The 19,657-nt window shown below is 39.6% G+C and overlaps 1 protein-coding gene across 5 annotated transcripts in view; it reads left to right on the plus strand.

Annotated features, from left to right (window-relative positions):
• Positions 1-19,657, plus strand: part of DOCK4 (dedicator of cytokinesis 4) — a 423,715-nt gene that overhangs the window by 135,525 nt on the left and 268,533 nt on the right. For 4 of the 5 annotated variants that reach the window (XM_050935998.1, XM_050936000.1, XM_050935999.1 and 1 more), the window contains exons 2-5: positions 8,606-8,689; positions 11,666-11,706; positions 13,308-13,363; positions 15,512-15,608. In XM_050935998.1, the coding sequence (XP_050791955.1) occupies positions 8,606-8,689; positions 11,666-11,706; positions 13,308-13,363; positions 15,512-15,608 (278 nt within the window). Of the gene's footprint in view, positions 1-8,605; positions 8,690-11,665; positions 11,707-13,307; positions 13,364-15,511; positions 15,609-19,657 lie in introns of those variants that run through there. The other variant, XM_050936002.1, reaches the window with a different exon arrangement.

Raw genomic sequence — 19,657 nt, forward strand, 5'->3', positions numbered from 1 at the left:
TTCACTATTGGGAACACTGTTGATGCATGTTGAATGATGCCATATGTGATGATGTAGGCTGGCATCCATTCCTTTTGGGTTAACAGTTGAAGCAGGAATTCTACACTTGATATTATGCTAGAGACAGTGCGGGACTCATTAGTTGCGGGAATCAGAGGGAAAAGTTGGTAAAAATTCTGGCGGTAAGCAAAAATCTTGAGGGAACTGACCAAACCATTGTACAAGGGGCTTTCTCTTGTCCTGGAAGTTCCTGAAAATGCTTTGATTGAAAGGAAAAATTAATTGGTGTGTATAAGAGTGAATGAAGTAGTCTAACAGTGTTTGACAAATAAGGAATTGATGCACTGTGTCTCATACCTTGTCAGTTTTACAAAATGGATGTAGGTATTTAGGCATGCAACTTTCACTGGCTAGATCCACCCTACAGGTACGGGGTGGGTATAATTTGTATATTGCTCTGCACTTATGGGGTTAAGATGTGCCAGAGAGAGGGTGGGGGAGATTCACTTGGCAAAGAAGCTATGTAGAGTCAGGTTAAGACTTACTTGAAGCTCTGCTGCAGAGAAGTGCTGAACTATTGCATTTCCAGGCCAGATTGGCCCTGACCTCTCCTGTGTGAGCCTTGTCTTCTCTTGGTCTGTTGACTTTAATGGACATCAGGTGCTAACCACTTAAAAATGGAGAGGTCAGCACTGACTGTATGGGTTAGAGAACAGCCTTTCCTTCTCTCTCTCCTTCCACCAGCACATGTGAAGAATTCTCCTGTCTAGTTCAGAAGTGAGACAAAAACTGACTGACCATAGTTTATTTGATTGCAGCACTCTGAATTTTGCATCCTGGTTAGAATGGTCTCTAGAACAACTTTTTATGTTTGCTTTTAACTGATTCCAGCTAGAAACATCCATTGTGTTTATATCCATTAGTATTTTAGCCAAGAATCTGACCAAAGATGACAACCTTGCTGAATTAAAGTAATGAAAGGGGGCGGAGGAGGGAGTACTCTAGTCTCAGCTGTGTATTTGTGCATATGCCAGATTTAGTGCAAAACTCATCTCTATGGGTAGCCAGTGCTACACTAGCATGAGGGACCAGAGGTGGGGAAGATAACATTCAGTTTTTTCAGACAATCAGATGACAGATTTTGGACAACGCTAATGACTTTGCCTGCATATTATTTTTGAGTCCTGACAGCTGATTAGGGTTGCCAACTTTCTAATTGCACAGAACCGAACACCCTTGCCCTGCCCCTTCTCCGAGGCCCCACTCAGTCTATCCCTGCTCCCTCAGTTGCTCGCTCTCCCCGACCCTCACTCACTTTCACTGGGCTCGGGCAGGGGGTTGTGGTGTGGGAGGGTCTGTGAGCTCTCGGGTCCAGGGTGGGGCAGAAGTTGAGGGGTTTAGGGTGCAGGAGGAGGATCAGGGCTGGGGCAGGGGATTGGAGTGTGGAAGGGAGTGAGGGGTGCAGGCTCCAGGGGCAGCACTTAGATGAGGCGGCTCCCAGTCAGCGACGCAGTGGGGCAAAGGCAGGCTCCCTGACTGCCAGCCAGCCCTGGCTCCGCGTGGCTTTCAGAAGCAGCCGGCATGTTTGGCTCCTAGGTGGAGAGGCCAGGGGCGATTCCCAGCCAATGGGAGCTGTGGAGACAGCACTTGGGGTGTGAGAAGCATGGGCATCCCTGCACCTAGGAGCCGACCAAGCTGTCTGCTTCCAGGAGCCACATGGAGCCAGGGCAGGCAGAGAGCCTGCCTTAGCCCTGCTGCGCTGCCAACTGGACTTTTAGCGGCCCTGTGAGCAGTTCTGACCGGAGCTGCTAGGATCCCTTTTCTTCCGGGTGTTCCGGTCAAAATTAGGATGCCTGGCAACTCTACAGCTGATACAACCTTCTTTTTTATAGTATTTTAAGTGGTTTGAAGTATTTGTGTGAGCAGATTCTCATCATTCAAAGTAAATATCAGTTCAATATATTATTATTTATTTAAATAACACAGTTTAGGGTTTGATCCTGTAGAAACCTCTGATAATAAGAATGTAATAATTCTGAGTAGGTAAATGTTTGTAGGATTGGGCCCTTATTTTGTAAAGAGTTTTCCAGACGCATTCTCTTGAGTGCCTGATAGAGCTGAATACAGTTTTAATAGTTGGGCCCTGATCCCGCAAATCGATCTGTGTGGCTGGACCCCTGCATGTCAGTATCTTAAAAGCAGACCAGGAGAGAAATGAAGAGGTGCAATGGAAAAGAAAGAACAGAATCTTTTCATGTGACTTGAATATGTGGAGCAGGGTGGGCAAATTCACATGGGATTTCTGAGAGTTATTTGAGAAACCAAAAGGCTGGTTAAACATGGTAAATGAAATCAAACCCTAGCAACAGAGCAATCAGTCGAATAGCCACAGTATGTGTTAATACAGCGGGGGCATAACAATTTTTGAATAGACCACAAGCAAAACTTTGAAGTGTGCCACCCAGTCCTGCTTCAAATCCATCGATCGCTTCTCCAACACAACAGAGCCGCTTCCTCCAGTCTAAAGAGTCCCCCAGACAGACGCAAGGAACTAGTGCCTTTGCCTTGACACATCTTGTCACCAAATCAGTTTAACACCCCCACTGCCTCATCAGTCTCAAATATCTTTCAGCTGCTCCATTTGCTCCTCTTCTAGGGGAGGCAGTGTTTTTTGGATAGAGCACTGAACTGGGTTCTGTTCCCAACTCTGCCACAGCCTGCTGTGTGCTGCTGTCTGCCTCTGTTTTCCCTCCCACTTTTTGTCCTTCTCTGTTAAGATGTTTGGGGCAGCGACTGTCTCTTACTCTACAGTATGGCCCCTGGTCTGTGCTATGAAAATACAACTAATCTCTGCCAGTTTGCTGCTGCCACCACTATTGCATCTCTTGTCATCTGTAGTTGCGTGTACACATGCTCACAAAGCTAACTTTGGACTTGTGCAATGCTGCAGTTCCAGGTCCATATGATGCTTCTGTTCTCCATTCCCTAAAAACCGAGCCAGAGAGGGGAGAGGAAGCAGAAGAACTTGCAACTAAGATCACTGGGAGAGGAGGCAGCTTCAGCCTCCAGTGGAGAGAAGTAGTGTGCATGGGCAGGCAGCAGATGTTCAGTATGGTAGATGTCCCTCTGCTGTGCCAAGCCACCAATGGCCATGAGAGGTGATTGAGCCAGAGTTATGCTCCCCCAGGCTACAGCCTTTAAAAGTAGGGCACAGTATAGTCACCAGAGGTATGTAAGTGTAGGTAAAGTGGTATTTGGGGGATTTCTTTTTTGGGGGTTGAGGTGCACATGAAGCAAGAGGGAAGCCTTTTAACGGTGTGAAGACACAGCAAATAAGTTCTGTTCTTTTTTTTTTTTTTTTTTTTCCCCCTTAAGTGATGACTTTAATTGAAACCTAAAGAAGTTTTCTGGCTTTGGTGTTTGTATCCCAATTGCATTATTTTTGTCAGTGCAAACTCATGATTTTATCAGACACCGCACACGCACATACATACACGTGAAATACATGCACCACATTGGAAATGACAGCAGATGCTTCTCCCTCTCACAAACTCCTTAGAATCAATTTTAGGAAATCTATTGGTTTCTCACATAGTTTATGAAGTGAAAGTTGCAACATCAACTGACTCCCCAACAAAAAGCAAAGGTTTTACTTGTCAGCTAGAGCCCAGCCCTTACGGGTTTAGAAGGAAGAGGGATGCTAAATTTCCTTCCTCTCTTTTCCGTGGTGCATGAGACAAGGACCATCTCCAGCAAACATATTGAAATGCACAAGACAGGCTGACACTTTGTGTGGTGTTCTCATCAGAAACGAAACATAGTGTATTTTGCAAGTGATTTTTTTTTTAGGTTTCTTCAAAATGCTTAGCAGCTTTTTTGCTGCATTTTATTTCCTTAAAATATTGACATGTGCCTTACTTAGTTTCAAAGTACTGACTGCAGTTACAAAACTTTGAATTTTTAGCTATTTTACAAAATCATATGGCAAATTCCTGCCACAAAGAGCTTATATGTAGCAAAGGAAGAAAGGATTGTAAAGAAAGGATGATGCATTAAAGCTGAACCATGGATTGGTCAAGATTCTTGTGTCCCTGCCTCAAGACATTGAGCACCACTTTGGCATAATCCTTGCGAGAGTCTACTCTTTAAGGATGAACCCAAGTGCTCTTTCCACAAATGCCTTCGCTGTAGGCTGCTTTTATATATCACAAACACAGAACATTAAGTAGTAACGAATTCTAAATGACTGAGAGTACTATAAATGTAGAAAACAAAGCTAAACTTCTTCAAAGCAGATTGACTTTTCTGTGTGTAATAGTTTGGGGATTTTTGTGCTTTACTTTAAATTCTCTGTCTCTCTGCAATGCACTTTTAGTGTCCTTTGAACAGTGCAACTAGGAACACATATTGGTTGTATTGAATCTGACCTGATGCAAGACCTCTGTTAGAATTCTTCCAGTATTCTGGGAATGGAACAGGCAAATGTGCTGGCTCAGTAGGACGGGTGTTGGCCTCATTTCTTCCTTTCTTCTCCCTGATACTTTAGAGAATATCCCTTTGCTAGATGTATCAAGGTACAATTTTGTTCCATCAGTGTTCCAAAAAGACTTCTGTTTTTTTCTCCATTGCTTGTTAGTTTTAGTTGTTACTTTTCCTGAAAAGTTTCTAATGTTAAAACTTCCTTTTGGAAAAGAGATCTATTAAAAAAATTAAGTGTTTCTCTCCTACCCCAAGCATATATGACATCCAAGAAATATAGTGTCAAACAAAATCAGCCACAATAATAGAACAAAACAAAAATGTGACCGGATATGTTGGTTTTTGAAGAGCAAATTACAGTCAGTGCTATTTGTTACTGTTACTCTGAAAGTGAAAAGATCGGTATACTGCTGCAGTTATTGTCTTTGAGTTAATTCAATCAGTTTCTGATTTTTATTTCAACTACACTGTAAATGCAGAGTCACTTTTGGTAGCCTTCATAACCTAAAGACACTTCTATTAAACAAGTGCCATTGACGGAATGGTCCTTGTCATTCTAGAGGAGGTTTTCAAAAGCAAAAAAAGGATTCAGGAGCACAAGCTCCATTGACTCTCAGGGGAACTGATGTTAGGTGCTTTTTGAAATATCCTCCCTACTTAATGATTTTGTTAGCCCCAAATCTTTACAAAAGAATTAGTTGAAAAATAAATACTCAATTCATTTGCTTATGGATGACTTAACTATCATTAGCAAATTATTCTCTTACTCAAATATTTATATTAACCCTCTTCCTCTTGCAAAAATGACAATTGTTTGAGTTTTTATAGCTCTTTTCCTTGTAATAGACCTAAACTAGGATAGTCTATATTTCATTGGAGGAAGACAGGCGATATAAAATCACTAAATTAAACTTGAGTATATTAATTACATTTCTAAAAATAATAAATAAAAGTATATATGCTTAACTAGTGTTCATAGTGCTACAAGTTCAGGCTGTGTGGTATGTGGTAACCTTCTGGGCTTGCCTTGTTAGGCACCTAGACTCACAGGCTGTTTACAAGTGGGAGAAATTATGGCCCTTGGGAGCCATATAACTCAGTGAATCTGATAGCATTAGAATTCTTTAACGAGAAATTTGGCAAGAATTTAAACTTTAGAAGTGAGATTGGGTGTTCTATGTGTGCAAAGGCCACAAAGCATACAACTTGTCCCTGCAGCAATCCAGCATATAGGGTTCTGAAAGACCTCATTCTGTGGCAGGTGCTTGTGTATATCCAACTTCCACTGAATCCCATGAGTTGTGTGCAAAGCTGAGGGTGGAATATGTAATAATATGCTATCGACACGAGCAAGTTTCTTTCAAAAGTTTTAGTCTCAGTATCGCTGTGGGGGGGGGGCAGAATTTTTTAAACTGATGCTGTTTTTAGCCACTGAAAACTTGAACCTTTTGTTTTTCCCTGAAGCAATTACAACAACAACAAGAAAAAAATCCGTCTTAAATTTCTGGTGTGTGAAATTATACAAGCAAATAGTTTTCTGAATTACCCAGTTAATTCCATTAATGTTTCACACCAGTCTTGGTCATATACTGAAACGACAGTTTAACACTGATTAATTCAATGTTTGTATGTTTAATTTTACCTTTGATTTTCTTCCTTAGAATACAGAACGTAACTAATCTAAAATGAAACAGAGTATTTCTTCTGTTTTTACAAATACTTTGCAACTTTGTTGGCTGCAGAGTTGGATAATCCTCCTTAGCTGATGTTTAGTGCTGGGGACAGTTCTTGTAGGACATTTTAAAATGGGCATGATATTAAAATAAAATGTTTCCCTAGGCTAAACTATTACTACTCGATGTATCTGTTCTAAAAGAGTTCGTCATGCTGCTTCAAAATCCAAACCTGAGACTTTTAGGTGAAGACTCAGAAATGGATTTTAAATTCTAGTGGTTGTTTACAGCTAATTGCTTCTGAAGATAAGTGCAACAAGATCACAAGGCTGGACAGTACATTATATCCTAATTGGATGTATTCATTGCCTACAGGGAATCAGACAAATAAGTGTAGTTGAGAGGCTGTAAAATGGACACTTAATTTGCAGTTGGGATTTAGAGATTATTGCAGTTCTTTGGCTGGGGTAGTAGCTCATCTATGTACATGTGGTTTCCTTTTTCCTTTAGTGTAGGTATCTTTGTTTCGTCTGCCTCTCTGACTTTCGATTCTTTTCTACACATGTTAAGATTCATGTCATGTGACTTCTATTCTTGTAAGTAGCCTTCTGAAATGCCCCACCAATCAATTGATCCAGTAGCATATTCTGGTTTAGCTGTATCCTAATATGTTTCTTGTGGTTGCAAAATCAAGCCCCAAAAGATTAGCAGTTCAGAGAATCAAATCACATTCTCCTAATGTTAATAAGCTAGTATCACAACTGGCTTGATCTTACTTGGCATGTTAATTCAGGACCTAGAATCCTGTGTGCATAGGGTGATCAGGAGCCCAGCTGATATCTGCTGTGTGAATGAACATCTAATTTATTACTTCTGGATAATTGGGTTTTCTCGCTGTTTGGCTTTTGATTTGACTTTTGGATTTTGATCACATTTTATTTTTCCCAGGCTTTACCAGCTTTTTTTTTAAACTGTAAATATCATACTAAGGGCTAAATTGTGTTTATCTGAATAACATGGCCCAGGAATAGCCCTGGGAGAGGCACTGAGATTCTGAGGTACAGTTTCTTCCCTGTTTCTTATGAGGGGAAGTACTTCACTGTATCCCTTCCCATGCCAACCTCCTTATACTTGGCCAGATATTCTAGGGTGTGTGTGGGAGGAGGAGAGGCCTAGCCCACTTGCTCATATCAGAGAGCAGGGTCTGTACTTCACACCAGACCTGGACCCACAGTCCAGGTGGAACTTATTCACTGCCGCAAAGGAGTGAGGTGTCATAACTCCCCACCTCAATCAAGTAAGACATGGGTGCTGTCATGTTGCTTCTGTGAATATACTTAGAAGTTTAGTTTTTTTTTTAATCCACAATAGAGAATAGAGTCCTCTTTGATGTTGTGCTTCACAAAATGTTACTTGCTTCAAAATGTGCATCTGACACGTCAAATTTGCAGGGCATGAGAATTTAACAAACACAGTATTAGCTGGAGGGTTACCTGATAGCTAAAGGTAGAGGCTTAAGACTGTGAAGGGCAGAGGGCTATTAGCTAGGTCCAGGGACAACCCACTGGTGAGAATCTGTACTCCCTTGATAAGAGCAGGTACTAAGAAGAGGGAGGATGCATAGGTTTCTAACTTTGTTGTCTGTGGACCCTTTTGGGGGGCTCCATCTCACATATTTCTAGCTAGTAGGTACCCTGTAAATTGGAAGACCACCCCTTCTAGTTGCTAGATGTCTTTATTTTCTTCCTTCCATTTTGCCAGAGTTGCATCTGTGAGGTTGGAGTCTTTACTCTTGGCTGAATTGGAGAGGGATCTGAGATTAGGAAAAGGTCTCTCCTACTCTCTCTCTCTCTCTCTCTCTCTCTCTCTCTCTCTCTCTTTCCCATTCTCCATTTTTGGATCTCATCCTTTTTCAATAACTTCATTACCTGCTTTCGATGCTTTCCCAAGCATTTCCTCTCCACTGGTCCTGAATAGCTTTCATTACATTGACCAGATACAGTATATGTTAATTTCATCTTGGTGTTTGGCAAAGATAGAAGCAGCAATACAACCACTGGTGTTGTCTGTCTTGCAGATTCAGGAAGACTGAAATGCATCAGTTCAAATTTGAAAGGGTATTATCACAGCTGTAAAGGATAGAAACTTTAATTAAAAAATTAAATTATCCAGAAATCGATGGATTAGGCTACACTGCTCTCCAGGACTGTCTTTCCCATCGTTTTTTATGAGTGAACAAGTGGATTTTTCCAGTTGTGTATTTGGCATTCCATTAACAAAAATCACGTGCTTTGGTCTTTGTGTATTTGAGTCAGCCCACAACTCCATAATTTTCATGAAACGTCCTTGTTAAACACATTCCCTTTCCCTGCTGCATAAAAATTTAATAACAAGGAGCGCGCCTGATTTTTTTTCCAGTGGTGTGATTAACTGCAGTTTAATATCTCTTTCAGTGATAGCCAGTTTTCGAGGAACAGTCCCACATGGCTTATCATTGGAGATTGGAGACACAGTTCAAATACTAGAAAAATGTGATGGTAAGTACACAGGTTAAAACTCTCGTTTTAATGAATTGTTACTGTGCTGATGCGAATTTGAGTCCCATCACTCTTTGTTTAATTTTAAAATATAAATGAAGCAAAAATGAATATTTATGCTTGCATGTGTTTAGGCTTGAAAGGATTAGATTTTTTTTGTAAATGTCAGTAAATATTGATTAGCTGTGCACAAAGAAATCTATGAAAAAGTATTTCCATTGATAAGAATTGGTAACATAATCCCAACTAGACATAGAAAACAATGAGGTCTATATTAGCTGTTACCACTCAAGAAAGAGATCTTGGCGTCATTGTGGATAATTCTCTGAAAACATCTGCTCAAAGGGTAGCGGTAGTGAAAAAAGCAAACAGAATGTTAGGAGCCATTAAGAGAAGGATAGATAAGACAGAAAATATCATAATGACACTATATAAATCCATGGTACGCCCACACTTTGTGTGCAGTTCTGGTCACCTCATCTCAAAAAAACATTACAATTGGAAACAGTACAGAGAAGGGCAACAAAAATGATAAGGGTCTGGAACAGCTTCTGTATGAGGAAAGATTAAAAAGACGGGGACTTTACAGCTTGGAGAAGAGATGACTAAGAGGTTCAGAGGTGAAAGTAAGGCGGTATGATACGGCATACCAACAGGAGCCAGTACGCCATGCCGGACTGCACTGGCTTCTGCCCCAGTTGACATAAAGGCCCTGGGGCTCCCAGCCACAACCAATGCCCCAGGGCCTTTAAATCTCGAGAGGTCCTGCCTTTTCTGGTTGAGGCCACACCGCTTCCGGATGAGGCCACGCCCCCTCAGGACTCTGGCAGTACTGGTAAGTCCTGTAAGTTACTTGCACCCCGAAGAGGTTATGATAGAGGCAGGGCCGTCCCTAGATCAAATGGTGCCCCAGACGGGGACAGTCTTCGGTGCCCCCCCCATCCATTTCTTAAATTTTTTTGAATACCTTATAGCACTCTGAGTCCGGCGCATCCCAGGCTCCCTAAGCCCAGCACCCCAGGGGGTTGCCTGGGTCCAGTCACCTACCCCTAAATCAGGCGCTGGATAGAGGTGTATAAAATCATGACTGGTGTGGAGAAAGTGAATTAAGAAGAATTTACTCCTTTACAGAGCACATGAACCAGGGGTCACCCAATTAAATGAATATGCAGCAGGTATAAAGCAAACAAAAGGAAGTACTTCTTCACACAACTCTCAGTCAGCCTGTGGAACTTGACAGAGAGTGTTGTGAAGGCCGAAAGTATAACAAGATTAAAAAAAAAAAAAAAACTATATACGTTCATGGAAGATAGGTGCATCAATCGCTATTAGTCAAGATGGTCAGGGGTGCATGCTCTGGGTATCCTTAGCCTCTGATTGCCAGAAGCTGGGAGTGGATGACGAGATGAATCACTTGTTAATTGCCTGGTCTATTCATTCCTTCTGGAGCACCTGGCACTGGCCACTGTCGGAAGACTGGATACTGGTCTGGATGGACAATTGGTCTGACCTAGTATTAGCATTCTTATGAAATTTGCAGATAGACAAAGTAGGAAAAATGGTACTTGAGAACTTTAGAATTTTATTTTAAGAATATTTACTTTGTGTATATATTGACATGTAATGTTGACAACTTGTGTTTTAACAGTGTTTTTGAATCTGTGTCTGCTATCATTAAATAAAAATTCTGACCACCATAAGTTCCCACGACTGTGCAAATTAAAATCAATAAAAATAAAAGAATGCTTAAAACCCATAATATTTGCACAATTGTGAAAATTTAAATTAACTATCTAAAAATAAGCTTACAAATAAATATTGATATTATCCACCAAAAGTATAATAAACAAAAATTAAATTCTGCTGAGCCTTCATATGTTTCTGTATGTCAAAGGAATTCTAATGACTAGGTTTTACCTTTAACTGTATTCCTTTTTGTTTCTTTTCTCTGTTTAATTAATATCCAGGGAGAAAAATAATTGTTAAACAGCACGGAGGTCTCATTGTGGCTTTTCTTTTTGCTCTCGTGGTTTTTCCAAGGGAAGCTTGACTTTCAGCAGGAGGCTTTCAAACTTCATGCCAAATCACAAGTTTAAATCCTAGAGCAGTGTTAAAGATCCCTGACCTACTTCTGTTTTGGAATGGAATAAAATATTTGTCCTGGAATAAATATGAATAAAAATATTTGTCCTGGAATAAAAATATTTTTAGACTTGATTTTAATGTAGCTACAGAACTAGAATAAAGGAAATAAAACTGCATTTCTTTCATAGAATTCCTTAAGATCCTACCTAAAGTCAAGTATCAGAGGTGTAGCCGTGTTAGTCTGGATCTGTAAAAGCAGCAAAGAGTCCTGCTGCACCTTATAGACTAACAGACGTATTGGAGCATGAGCTTTCGTGAGTGAATACCCACTTTGCTGGATGCATCAGGTGCCATAGGACTCTTGGCTGCTTTTACCTAGTGTCTATTTTTCAAAGCTGTATTTTTGTTGTTTAAGATAACATACATTTGTTGGCGTATATGTGGGGGTTTAAAACTTTGATCTAGTTAGTCATGAGTGATTAATCTTTGTCATAAAATGCATTAAATCTACTTTAGTTATTTTGAATTTAGTTCATTAGGATTTTTAGTATAAAAATGTAGCTAATAGCCCTAGCCTGGTCAGCATAATCATAGTTCATAATAACAGTTAATGGTACTGTCCACCTTTTAATATTTGACATGTTGCTTGATATAAAAAGATTAAGGTGCATTGTTGGGGTCATATTTGGAAGATATAGCAGAAAATAACCATGAAGTAATTTCAGTTGATACTTTAGCGAGTTAAAAAATTACTTTTCAATGCACAGAACATAGTCTATTACATTGTGGTATGTAATAGTCACGTCAGTCCAAAAGAAAAATATAAAACAAGTTTTTGAAAATGACAATGGTTTACATAGTTAAAAAACCAAAAATGTTATTTCTCCACAGGCTGGTACAGAGGATTTGCGGTAAAAAACCCAAATATCAAGGTAAAAACCCAAATGTTTCTAACTATAGTTTGAATTCTTTGACAGACATGTGAATTCAGTCAAACGTATTCATAGCTGAGTGTAAGAAAGATATTTACCATTATGGGAATGACACAGTTTGATAAGATACTATGGTATTTGGTGTTATGTATTTTAAAATCAACATTGACAGAAGTATCCTTGATAGTGGATTATATTTTTTTTGAAATGCTCTCATGTTAATACTGTGAGTCCCTTGGATGTCAAGATCTCTTGGCAAAATTAGCTTTTGTTTAGGCAACATAAGTTAGGGTAGGGGACTTACGGGAGAGCTAAATGAAAGTATAGAGAGTTAGCTACCATGAATGCATGGTGAAAATAGTGTTGATCAGATTCTTTAACTTTAATGTTCAGACTAAGTGTGGCCTCAGAGACCAGTTAAGTATCGTACCTCTTGCAAATGCACATTACATGCATATGACACTTCTTGATGCTAGTGAAAGTCATAATGCTAGAGTGAGACCTCTTATTCTTTCTGACTTATACTTTTTTGGATGAAAATAGGTTCAGAATTAGATTGTGGTGATGTTGGTTTCTCATTTTTGTATCTTAATCTGTTTTGTAAGACATTCGCAATTACCCTTGCGTGGCTTTGGAGTTGTTCTATAGCCTAAAGTGAATATTGATTGCATTTGATCATCATGTGCTTACGGTCAGTGTAAGTTTGTACCCTGCCAGATGTGTCAAAAAAAGTTATGAATGGGACGTCCTAAACACAACTCAAGCTCTGTGAGGGAATGAGCTAGCCATTTGTGTAGTGTTGTCACCTTTTGTGGATGAAGGTGATTTTCTGAATTTGACCTTGAAAACAAGTCTTCCTGAGGGCAGCATGGCCTGCTAGTGCTGCTCTGCCAGACCTCTTCACTAGCTACTCTACTATCTGTCTCATAGCGAAATGGGGCACCACCAACGGTTCTTAAACCACGACGGATTTTATTTTTAAATTTTCTATCAGAAGATTTTTTTAAAACTAGCAACTTAGTCCTTTTTGGAAAATTCATCAGGGCTTTCTCTTGCAGTTTTTTCTTTACGTCAACTTGCCTGCTTTATTTACTGCCCTGCTTGTGAATCACAGTGCTCTGTAAGGATTGCTTGGTGGTGGTGAATTGTTGCTGCTTTGCTACCAGAGAACATAAAAGAATAGTGTATTCTTGAGTAGATCCCAAATAAACAGTGGAGTCATTAAAAACCACTGTGTTTTGAAAATCCATTCCAGATGTGAATTTTAAGATGTCATAGATAAATGTTGGCCACAGACTATTTGACGTTATCTCCTTAAAATAGGACTTAGTAAAAATGGTAACTATCAAAGAACTATACTGCACTGTTCTATACATTCTATACAAATTTTTGTTTCATATTTGAAGTTTGTCATTTAAATCTCTATATACTAAATAGTCGCAGTGGGATTTTTTTTGTCATAAATATTGTCACTGATAAAAAGAATCCGCTATACACTGTGCAAGGTTTTCCCTGAAATGGTTAGCCTAAACTAAGATTCTCTCCTACAGTAGGCAGCTTGTTAAAACTTTGTGCATTTATTAAACTATTTTCTCTTTCAGGGTATATTTCCATCCAACTATATCCACCTGAAAAATGCATGTGTTAAGAACAAAGGGTAGGTGGTGATTTTGTATTCAGCTATTGAAGTTAGCTGGGGAGAAGGATCTGAAATTGTCCAGATTGTTGTAACAAGGCTGCATTTCAGGCAGGATAACGATATAAATTTAACTTGTATTTAACCCTGTAAAACTTCAGCTCACTGCCCCAAAGGATTTAAGTGAATATCCTTAACCAGCCTGGCACTTTTATTCAAGCTTAAGGTAGAAGTCACTTATTTTAAAAATACATGGAGCAGAAATGATTTCTGTGTTGTCTAGCATATGCAGAAAACAATTACTTGTTTTTAACTATTGGTGTTAATCAGACTGAGTTTAATAGGCTGGCTCTCTTATTTAAACACAGCTCCCTACAGGGTTCTGCATAGAATAGTCTATTAGCCGTTGCTGAACATTGCTCATTTTATTTAGGGTGACAGCTGCTTCATGGCAGAACTAGGTTGCCATTATTTGAAACAATCTCCTGGCATTCACACACAACTTTGAAAGGGACGTTTTCAAGTCAGTGTACGCATTAGAAAAAGATTTTACAAATCTAAAATTAATAGCATTGTTTTCATGTATTTGTTTCTGAATTACAGTGAAACATTTTTTTGTTTTAGTTTTGGATGTCTGCTAGTCTGTTTTCATTATCGAAAGCAGAGTTAGTAAAAACCAATAGATTAGAAATTCTTTCAATTAAAAAAAAATGAACGTGAGTAAAAGAGAGAGTGACATTTTGTTTTTTAAGGTGCAGCTTTTAACTTGACATCCCATTTAAAATATCCTGTTTATCAGTGGTTATCATGCCAGCACAGTTTTTTTCTTAGGTGTTCGCACAATTCCTGAATATTTATTTCCTAGAATTGGCCATCTTTTGCTAGATGCATTGAGAGGAATTATTGATTGAAATTAGCAAAAATAATTTGGAATTACTCATCATGGAAGAGTTCTTGTTTTCAGGGTCCTTTTGAACTGAAAGGACCTGGATAGCATGTATTACACAAATGCTTGAAGGTTTAAAACTACATCTCCCTTATGGGAGGCGAGAATAAGGAAGTAAGTAGAAGGTCACAGCTCCATGACTGGCAAAGAAAATCTTCCTGTTTGGCATCCTCTAACAACTGGAAACCTGGTCAGGACAAGTGCAATTGAATTCCTTATTGCAGTTGAATAAGCCACTGTCTGTACATTTCTAAATTACTATGCTGTCTCTGCCCAGCCAGTTAAGCCATTCAGTAGGGCTGGTTGAAAATTTTCCACTGAAATTGTTTGTAGACAGAAAATAGGGTGTTTGACAAAATAAAACTTTTTGTTGAAAGTGCACAAAAATGGCTTTGTGTGGAAAATTTCAGCTGCTTCATGCCCCAATTTTCCTTTATGTGCTCTGTTCTGTAGCCAAATTACGTCTCCCATGATGTCTGTGGCCAGGGAATCACATGGTGCTCCACAACAACTCAACAAAAGGAGAGACTGTGGTGTTTCATGGGAGATGTAGTTCAGCAAAGAAGTCAGGCCATAATTAACTATTTATTGCAAACAGCTTCCTCCTCCTCCAGATTAGACCTGATCCTCCACTGTGTGTGCTGTTTTTACATCTGTGTAACTCTGAACAAATGGAGCTGCACTAGTGTAAAATCAGTGCAACACAATGGAGGATTTTGCCCACAGACTTTGACTTATACATTTTCCTAGCCAGTGCAATAACGCCACAACCCCTGTTTCTATACTGAACAACCTTGCTAGCTTTCTTTCTTGAGTTCTTGCTTCCATTCTATCACCTCTTTTTATGGAAATTGCGTTTCTGGAGTCATTTACATAAACAGAAGTAAAAAACAAAAAGGGGACATGTTCACTTTAGACACTAAATTGTAGTAGCACCAACAAACTTTCCTTTTAGTTGAATAGATATATACAAATGTGCTTGAAATAATTGTATTGATATAAAGCTATGGGTGAAATCCTGCTCGCTTTGAAGACAAAATGGCAAAACTCCCATGACTTCAGTGGGACCAGCCCTTCACCCTCTGGTTTTTTTTTTCAAGTAAAAAGAAAGAAGTCCCATGGAGGTTAATAAATATCAGTGGTTAGAGAGAGATTTTATGTTAGCAACAGCAGTGTAGTTTATATTATTTGTATAATGCCATATATTCTTCTGGATGCCACAGGCAGTTTGAAATGGTTATTCCAACAGAAGACTCCGTTATCACAGAGATGACATCAACTTTAAGAGACTGGGGGACCATGTGGAAACAACTTTATGTGGTAAATACTATATAATATTGCCTCGCTTGAATGCAGTTTAAAATAGTTTCTGTCAGCTTACAAATAATAAAAGAAAGTGGTTTGTATTTAAGAAAAAACAAAAGGAAAAAAGTATTCTTCCAAAGATCATATTGCCCCTGCCCCTCGCAGCATTTATTTAAACCTCTTTTTTTTCCCCCAGTGTTTGTTTTTTTTTAAATCCAATATTATGGTTTTCTGCCAGAGACTAACTAAGACATCTGTTGACTGTGTAATTGATAGTAACATAAATGAATAAATGGGAATGGCTTACACTGTTATCAAAGTCGAGATTTAAAAATGGTACGATTTGGGAGCTGTGACTGCAGAAATCCGAATGATAATATTAGCATGGCTATTAAAAGACAAAGACCTAAAAGAGATCAAGAAGAAGATCAAATGGTTCTTTTTCAAATATAAACAATCAGAAGCTACAAGCAATAAGGTAAAGGAAATAATGTAGAACATAGTAACAACCAGAAGGTAACATGAAAACTGCAGTTTCAGTCCATAATATTAATCAAACAAGAAAGTAAACTGCCACAGTTAGTTGCAGCTATTGTAGGGGGGAAAGAGTGAAAAAGACTTTTCCAAAATCGGACACCTTTATAGTAGCTGTGGCTTTGATTTGACTTAGCTTTTGGAATGGTAGGTTAAATTTTGCAAAGATTGTTTTAAAAGAAGATTTTTTTGATGGGCAAAAAGTCAAGTACCCACAAGCCTGACTTTGAACTTCTTTTGAAAGAAATGCTGAATAGCCAGTGGAAGGAAAACAGCTTGATACTTAGGTAAAAAGTAAGATAAAATATGTTGCACAAAGTAAAAGTGTGATTCCCGACCTGAAACAATGACCTGCTGCCAGACAGAAGAGAGATGTTAAAATGCAAGTACTGAAGTTGTCAGTTACATAAGTATGGCATATAGGTTAGTTTTAAAAATATTGGCAGGATGGGAGAGAACAGCTTTTATTTTGGCTTGCTGTACCTTTTACTTTATTCTTAGCAAGGACAATTTTATTGTTTTTGCCTTGTTTATACTTAAAACCCTGCAAACTCAGCATGGGTCAGCCTGTGATCTGAGAACCCTATTATTCTGTTTGCAAGGCTTGCAAAGAAACCAACCCCCATACATTAATTTGAAGGCCTGATTATAGATTGCGTCCAGCCTTCAAAGAGGGAATCCATTCTCACTTACCTCAGCACCTCCTGAGTAGAGCCCAAATTCAGCAAAGCATTGACGTCAGGCCATCCCTATTCGGCATCACACCTAAACATCTGCTTAAGTCCCATTAAAGTCAGTGGTGCTTAAGTTAACATGCCCAAAGCTAAGCATGTGTATAAGAGTTTCGCTAAATAGGGATAAATGTGCTTCTTATGTGAGGTCTAATTCAGGAGGATTGTAAAAGGTGAAATCACAGCACTACTTGTGGAAAGGAGGCTGATTAAAAGTTATTTCCCATGGATTCACAAAAACTTGTAATTGTGACCACCCTCCATCCGTTTCTATAAAATCTATTGAACCTTTACTACTGAAAGTTTGGAGAGAAAAAAATCTGAAAAGGAGTTTTAAAGTTATAGTGCAGGGGTAGGCAACCTGTGGCACGTGTGCCAAAGGTGGCACACGAGCTGATTTTCAGTAGCACTCACACTGCCCGGGTCCTGGCCATCGGTCCGGGGGCTCTGCATTTTAATTTAATTTTAAATGAAGCGTCTTAAACATTTTAAAAACCTTATTTACTTTACATACAACAGTAGTTTAGTTATATATTATAGATGTATAGAAAGAGACCTTCTAAAAACGTTAAAATGTATTACTAGCACGCAAAACCTTAAATTAGAGTGAATAAATGAAGACTCGGCACACCACTTCTGAAAGGTTGCTGACCCCTGTTATAGCGTTTCAAGGATTTGGTTCATGCTTCTAAAATGCCTTCTCCTACAAACTCCAAATTCGCTTCGTTGAGCAAAAGTACCATTTTAATATTTTGATGATTGGGTAGCAGAGGATTAGTGGGAGCTATTCAAAGTTGAATATGATTTAAAGATCTTGTGATAGAATGGACATACGTAAGGCTTAAGAAGGTAGGGTTTAGGTTTGCTAGAGGTTTGTTAGAGCTAGGGCATAAAAAAGAGGCGAAGGGAGAATTTCTAAAGGGAAGAGGAAGTGCACTCTGTCCCCAGGTCCAGGGAGGACACACTATCATGTCCTAGACCAGGAAGCAAGGAGAATTTGGGAAATTGACTGTGATGTTTAAGTAGAAAGAATATATTGCTTGTTGGGGATGGTGTAAGATAGGGACCATTTCAGGAGTGGTCAAACTGTGGCTTGTGAGACACATGTGGCTCTTTTACCATTAAAGTGTGGCTTGCGGAGCCCACCAACTCCCTCCATTTCCCACCTACTAGATGGGGCGGGGAGTGGGGGGACAACTTGGAACCATTACCTTGCAGTGGAGTAGTATAGGTGTAGAGACGTCTGCCCAGTGGGGAGGGGTATCTCGAGGCTTCAGCAGGAGCAGAGCTGAAGCCACAACCCCTGTCAGGCGCCTCCCACGGGGCTGAAGCCATGAGCCCTGGCAGGTGTGCCCGAGCTCTGGAATGTCGGAAAATTTTCATATGTGGCTCAGAGGGTCAGTAAGTTTGGTTGGTTTTTCCCTTATTTGAAGCAAACTATCTTTTGTTGCTATTTCTGGACCAAGCTCAAGAAGGCTTCAGTCCTGACACTGCATGTATCACTGCTCTACAGCCAAAATGCTTCTGAAATAAATGTAGTCCAACTTTACTAATTCTGGGTCACTGAAAACGAAAATGATGCTTAAAATTGTTGATTGGCTCTAGTTTTCAAGATATGCTATTGGGTCAGTATGTACAACCCTTGACTTGGGAATGGCGGAGGATAAGTGAGTTATAAAGGGAAGGGATCTCAATTTAAACCAGAAATGACTAAAATACATCTTTGACTGGATCTTTGAATAAATCTATGACTGGGTTTGGACAGTACTTGCTTTTGAGGCAAAACAATGAATGATGCAATCTGAAGCTGGTATTGCGTCATACATGATATGAATTGCATCCTGTTATTCCTAGAAGTCATGGATGATGCAATCATAACGAAGCTTACATCACTCTGCTGAACAAATTGCCCTATATCAGCTCTAGAAATCATACAGTGTAGTGCTCTCTTATTTGTCAGTGTTTGATTTTGCAAAGGGACACATTTCTGTTTAGCCAGAGTGAGCAGAGATGCCTCGTACTTGTGTGAACAGTGCAGATAACTTCTGCTATGTTTGTGGTGAAGTGACTTTTGCATCACAAAATCGCAGTCTAACCACTCTGGTTAAGAAAGCCTATCACCTTTCTTTTGGCTGCAAAATTGGAGATCAGGACAAGAGGTGGGCCCCACACATATGCTGCAAGACTTGTGCAACAAATCTTCGCCAGAGGTTGACCAGGAAAAGGAAATCTATGCCTTTTGCAGTGCCAATGATTTGGAGAGAGCCAACAGATCATACCAGCAATTGTTACTTCTGCATGGTGCCTCCAGTTGGGAAATGTGTGTCAAAGAAGAAAAAGTGGACTGTGCATTATCCAAACATTCCATCAGCTATACACCCAGTACCCCACGGAGAAGGACTGCCGGTTCCTGATGCACCAGAATCATTTTCACTTGAGTCAGACGAGGAAGAGGATGAAACTTCTGGTCCTGAACCATCGATGTCACAGGACCCACATTTTCTCCCATCCTCCTCCTCTGAACCACACCTCCTAACACAAGGTGAACTGAATGACCTTGTCAGGGATTTGGAACTACTCAAGAGTAAGGCAGAGCTGTTGGGCTCCAGACTACAGCAGTGGAATCTCCTGGCAGGCTATCAGGGCAAATGGAGCCCATCAATGCTTGCAGACTATTGCTGGACACTGACAAGAGATGCTCCATTTAATGAATACAAGAGACAAGCCAAGAAGCGCCGAGAAGACAGTGAATAGGACTGAACTATGTACATACTAGTTTTTTGCCTTTTTGTTTCATAA

The sequence above is a fragment of the Gopherus flavomarginatus genome, chromosome 1 (genome assembly GCF_025201925.1).
Source record: "Gopherus flavomarginatus isolate rGopFla2 chromosome 1, rGopFla2.mat.asm, whole genome shotgun sequence".
Classification (NCBI taxonomy): Eukaryota; Metazoa; Chordata; order Testudines; family Testudinidae; genus Gopherus; species Gopherus flavomarginatus.